This window comes from Hesperophylax consimilis, chromosome 12 (assembly GCF_061612785.1).
Source record: "Hesperophylax consimilis isolate HC1 chromosome 12, BYU_Hcon_1.0, whole genome shotgun sequence".
Classification (NCBI taxonomy): domain Eukaryota; kingdom Metazoa; phylum Arthropoda; class Insecta; order Trichoptera; family Limnephilidae; genus Hesperophylax; species Hesperophylax consimilis.
Genome location: NC_142847.1, coordinates 5300274 through 5306273, shown reverse-complemented (window position 1 = coordinate 5306273; position 6000 = coordinate 5300274). Strand labels below are relative to the sequence as shown.

General features: G+C 31.6%; 1 protein-coding gene across 1 annotated transcript in view; it reads right to left on the bottom strand.

Moving 5' to 3' along the window:
- Window positions 1-752: 752 nt before the first annotated feature.
- The window catches only part of Dnaaf5 (Dynein axonemal assembly factor 5), a 28608-nt gene continuing 23360 nt past the window's right edge, over window positions 753-6000 (bottom strand). Inside the window, exons 12-13 of the mRNA XM_089637662.1 lie at window positions 5050-5241; window positions 753-2935 (exon numbers count right to left, since the gene is read on the bottom strand). Coding sequence (XP_089493788.1) covers window positions 2805-2935; window positions 5050-5241 — 323 coding nt within the window. The 3' untranslated portion in view covers window positions 753-2804. The remainder of the gene's footprint in view (window positions 2936-5049; window positions 5242-6000) is intronic.

Genomic DNA, 6000 nt, shown 5'->3' with positions numbered 1-6000 from the left:
GGTTTGAATCGAATTGTAAAAACATCTGTGCAGTAAACATATATAACATTTCCGACAGTCAATTCTGGCACACAAAAGAGTTAAATGATTTTTTGTATATTTCTTCCTTTTTTTTAATCTTTGAATTTTTTGTCAAGTTTTAGTTCATTCCCTTGCATATTTAGGATTTTTTCCATTACTTACATCGTGATTTCTTGACATTGGCCCCTAAAACAAAAATAAAGGTCACACTGGTAAAAAACGAAATAAAATTGAGACATTTTATTTAAAAAAGTATTTTTATTATATTTATGGTAACATTATAATTATCAAGATGTCTTTAGAGAATGTTTTAGTGTAATTATTTCCAGAAGTAGAAAATAAATACGAATAATTACTATCTAATAATTATAATAAAATGACATTTATTACTGAGGTTTGCTTTAAAAATAACTTCCAAATTATGATAATAATAATATTTTATCATATTTATAAACCAAAAATGGTTTCTAAATTGTTACATATTGTAATATTTAAAAAAAAAAAATTACAATATAACTGAATTTTAATGTCTTTTAAAATCAAAGCAAATTATAATATTTGTATATTTTAAAACTAAGTAAATGAGTGCTTTGGGAACAAATTGACACAGTTAACTATACTGGCCGTGAAAAATGGAACTAAAGACATCATATTCTTCATTATTCGGCTGCAAAATTTTTCTTGATATTTTGAAGGTTTTTTTAATGACGTTTTTTTAGTGCCTTCACAAAGTATTTTTCTCCAGGTTTTACCATTCGTGGACTTAAAACCCATAAAATGCCCGGGATAATTTCAATATAAGGACGAGTTACCACCAGTTGGCATATACCCATGAGAAGAGTTAATTCTATTTCATGGCCAGTATCATCTTTATGCGATTATCTATCTACATAAATAAAAATGTAAATGTTCATTTTTTGAAAATATTAAATCTCCGAAAGTTCTTCACAGATTGCTTTGAAATTTTGACACAACGTTGTATTCAAATACGCGTGTCTTATATACATGTATTATAAAGATTCTAACTGGTAAAACTTGTTTTTTTTTAAAACAGCGCCATCTGTTGGACAAACAATCTTTTTTTGTAAAACACCACCATATATCTGTTGGTCGTAAAACCAACATGCGCTATTGTTTCTCTATCTGCAAAGATAAACTGAGCCGCAATAAAAATGTAAGTGTTCATTTGTTCAAACAAGTAAAAACATGTTTTTTTTTTTTTTAAACAGCTCCATCTACTGAACGTAAAAGCAACACACGTTATTGTTTCTCTATCTGCACAGACATTTGTTTTTTTTTTGCTGCTATCTTTATGTAAGATCCTAAGATTCTTCCCAGACTAAATGCAATTTAAATAGTATCTAGGATAAATATATCCATTTTTATTTTAAAGTGCGACATCTATTGAATTTGAAAGTCCCTAATATTGTCTTCAATGATTAAATATTACAATTTGAGGTTTTACTCACGAAATTGATCCAAAAATAAAACATTATTATATTAATTGATCTAAATGAAGCCAAGTTCAGGAATTTACTTTGCACTGGTATCACAATATCTACAGTGGAGATGCCACCGAATGAAAAGTTAAGTGTGTCAATCTGTATTAGGTGTAGAATAAAGAATAACACTACAAGTCCCTTCAAAACATATGTTTCATTAAGCCTAAAAGTCCAGCACTCCGTCTCACTTACACTCGTCTGACGACATAGATCTCCATCCCATTTTGTAAACACAGCATTGTATTGGAAATTAAAGCCTCGATTAGGCAAATATTTGAATCACAAAACACGGCCCACAATGCATTTCTTGTGTTATTCTTTATTCTGTGGGATTAGGTATGTCCATAAGGCAAAAGGTGTTGTACATATTTCAGTGATGCACAACCCGCAGACCTATTTATTGCAGCCCATTTGGCTTATTATAAAATATCAAAAAGTTGGTAATTTTAGAGAAAAAAGAACTTTTCACAGATAATGACATCACAGGTAAACATTGTTTCATTGAATATTTAAGATAAAAGTTTTAATATGAGAACAAGGTAGTGGCAATGGGTACCAGCTCAATATTTTCGTACGGATCAAAGAATCCACTCAATTAAATAACGGCAATTGAACGGGAGCCGTGCTCATCCGATATGACTCGCCCGATAAGGCTCCCAACTTTCAGCGTAAGCATATGAATTATCGTACGACTCCTGATACCGGTGCGACGCCTCATATCACGAGAAAAATAAGATGCTAAGTAAATAGTAGGTGTAGGCACATATGTCCAATTCCAGATGTCGGACTGTCAGACACTATTCACGTCTTTGAGTATGCAATAACAATTAATACTTGGATAATTTTAATGCTTTTTTTAAATGTCTCCTGATAAAAAAAAGAGTAACCGTTCAATTGAGCCGTGGTACAGTTTACCGGGAGTCGTAAGAATACGGCTCATCAAAAAGAGCTAGCTACTTCTAACAAAAATCTTAGAAGAATTTTTGCCGTTACTTTATTTAATTCGTCAAAACTTCAACAATTAAACCGTTCATCAACAGATTAACAGAATCTAGCAAAACCAATTTGTTCTATAACCAGGATATAAATTTTTTCATTCAAATTCACAATCGTAATTATTGGGATCAATCAAAATTTGCTCTGCGATCGACCGTTTGGGAACCCTTGGCATAGTATTATACAAAAAATTTTTGAAACTAGGAAAATTAGGTCTATATTTGTAAAGGTTGTGCATCACTGACACCGGTGTAAGACTATTTAACCTCCTGTTGAATGACGAAGCTAAACAAGAAGAGACTCCAGATGTTTATCGAGAGTTTCAAAAGCTTGCTTGTTTCTGAACACATTCATTTTGGCAGTTACCTTCTTCTTGAGCAGTGTGGGATGAATTTCTGATATATTTTTGAGGGCATCTGAAAAAAAAAAAGAGAAAATAAATTTTTTAAATTCATCGCGAAAATAACATCCACTATGAAAAGTAGATTACAGTTTGCAACAAAAAATTTTACACAATTATAGCAGAAAGTTATACTCTGAAACAAAAAAAAAACTGTAGAAAAATAACCTTTGGCATCATGAAATGGATTTTTTGCAATGTAGACTTTTAAAATATAAATACATATATGAAACAAGGTTACTTTGTTTGAACCATCATATATTTTTATAAACGCCGATCGGTTTGGAACAACCATTCCTTCCTCAGAGTAAAATACACTAATTTGACATTACAAAACAATGGGTAAACATTAGTACAATACAAAGTGTTGAAGTGGGGGTGGACTAGGGATTAGTGAAGATTAGGGGGAGAAGAGAGAACGGACGGTGAAAGGGAACATGTCTAAGATGGGACTGTAAACAAAGTAATATTGTTTCATTTATTTATAATGGATCCACAAAGTTAAAGCTACATTCAAAAGATTTAAAAAATAATTAACATATATAAATAGATTTATTCAAAGATAATAAAAATAAAATAAAAACTAAAACATGAGAGAAAACAACCGCTACTGGTGTTGGTTTGCGACCAACTGTTGTTCACATAAATATTGCACAGGACACTATTACACATTGTCAAATTTCAAAGTTAATTTTCAAGTTCTGTTAAAGTTCTTTTCAGGTTCTGTTATTATTTCAGTTCTGTCAAGTTACTGGCCTATAATGATATAATAACAGAACTAGGACTTTCATGGAACCTGAAGATGGACGTTGAAATTTGATGAATCGTTCAAATTCTATGAAACAACCCATCCTTAATAGAGTTTACAAAATGAGACCATTCGATTTTATCCATCCTAGATGAAGCAAACGTGTCCAAAGGAATCGGAAAACGGACGTGGCTTAAGGAAAGACGGTTGGATGGTCGAAACTTTCAACACTTTTCTATCGTCAACGACGGTGAAAAGGTTATAGATTAGATATGATTAGGTAGATTGGTTATACGTCCCGACAACACATTGACAATGCGCTATCGGTAAAAAAATGAACTGCACAATCAGACAGAAATTATGGACAAAACTGGACGGCTCCGCCATAGTTTAAATGGTTTTAAATGACAACACCAATATAGTTGGAATGAAAAATAATGTTAATTAAAAAAACACTATGGCCCGAGTGAATATTTTTCACATTTATATCAATTACAATAAGGTCCCGTAGTAAGCATTCAAAGACGGTTTGGAAGGGAGATATATAAATACGAATGTTAGAGGGAGCACGCTAATATTAAAATCGATAATAATTAAGCGAAAATGGTGAAAATGTTTAATAAAAAATGACTCGTTTTAAATATAGCAAAAATCTCTCGACAAATGCTTTAGTTGCATTAAAAGATACACTGTGAATTTTTTCATACTCATAACATATTAAATAACAGTACAAAACGTGTTTTTAATAATTTTCGGAGCTTATTTTGCGATTTTATCTATCGAGGAAATTTCATATAATTACCGTTTCGACTTAACAAATTTATAGATATTATTTTTAAAATATTATAATTTTTTGGACCTTAAAAACATAAAAAGTTAAAGAGAAACATGTTATAAATCGAAAGAAATTGGAAATGCGGGGGCTTAAGGTCATTTCATAAAATTTCTTAAAAAATAAATTATGACTCTACTTTTGCGACCAATATAAATCAATGTCCAGTGTTTTTACTAGTGTCCTCTGTGTGCAAAGTCGTAATTTTTTTAAATAAAAGTGTATTTATCAGTGTGACCTGTTTTCTGAATATGTTTATAAAGAATAAAATTAGACAGTCAATTCATAATAAATTGTACTGGGCCCTTGAGGTGATTCTTCACAAAAGCTATACAAATTTTCCAATTATTATTATTAAATAGTATTCAGAAATCACTTCCAGAAATGTAAAGGAGAAAGGAGATGATTTTAAAAATAAATTTTTAAGTCAAACATAACCTCACATTTGAATCTACCATAATTTATTCTAAAATCGGTGTTGCCATAGTAATGAAAATGTTTAGTTGCATTTTAATAAATTTGTGGAGTCAATTATTATAAAGTAACAGACCCAATATTTGATTTTGGATGTTCTCGTCAGAGTCGTCGAGGTGTATGAGCATGCTGCTGTAAACGGCCTCCAGGTGGGCGCTGAAGGTGACAATGTCGTATGGCCGAGGAGCCGCCATGAACAGGATCGTCAGCGTCTGGATAGATGCCAGGCGAACTTTGTCGTTGTTATCGTCGAGGCGTTTCATTACCACTGGAAATACAATATTCTATCACTATTTCATTCTAAATAATACATCTAAACAAAACATGAAATAGAATAAGACACGGAAAATAAAAAGATAACGGTCGCAACTGGGAATCGAAGCCAGGATCTCAGCCTTATTGGGACAACTCCTCAATCCACTCGGCCATTGTGACCTAAGTTTTTACAACATTTTTGTCAATCTCATATTTCAAATTCAGAATTAACAATATTGTCTTCAACTAATTTTTCCCATACTTTTGACTGCTATCATTTAGAATGATTATAAAGTTGTAATGAATTTATTTGTAACCTAGATAGTGTCTTGGATAAACAAATCCGATATTTATTTATATGGGACACCTATCAGCTCTTTCTACAAGTCCAGAATTAATATTCAATAATCCAACATAATATTATTGTATTGAATTTATAAATTGACAAAGCTTTGTAAATAAGAACATATCAGCGGTTCACAGCCGGAAGTCAACTAGTCTTGGCGTTATAACTAACATGACCACCCGCCCCGTTGTCCCACGGAAAGCATTTAGTGACAATAACCTTTAATATCCATAGTAAGTAACATTTTAAAAGTGTGAATGATCTCTAAAGGGTGTATTTTAAAATATGTTTTTTTCATCCAGTTTCCATATTTTGAGTCATCTTTTCATATGGATACGGGATGAAAAAAAGAATGTGTTCTATTTTGGTACCATATTTCGTACAATTTAAGATGGCGGACATTATGTGACATCTGTCGTCTCTCAG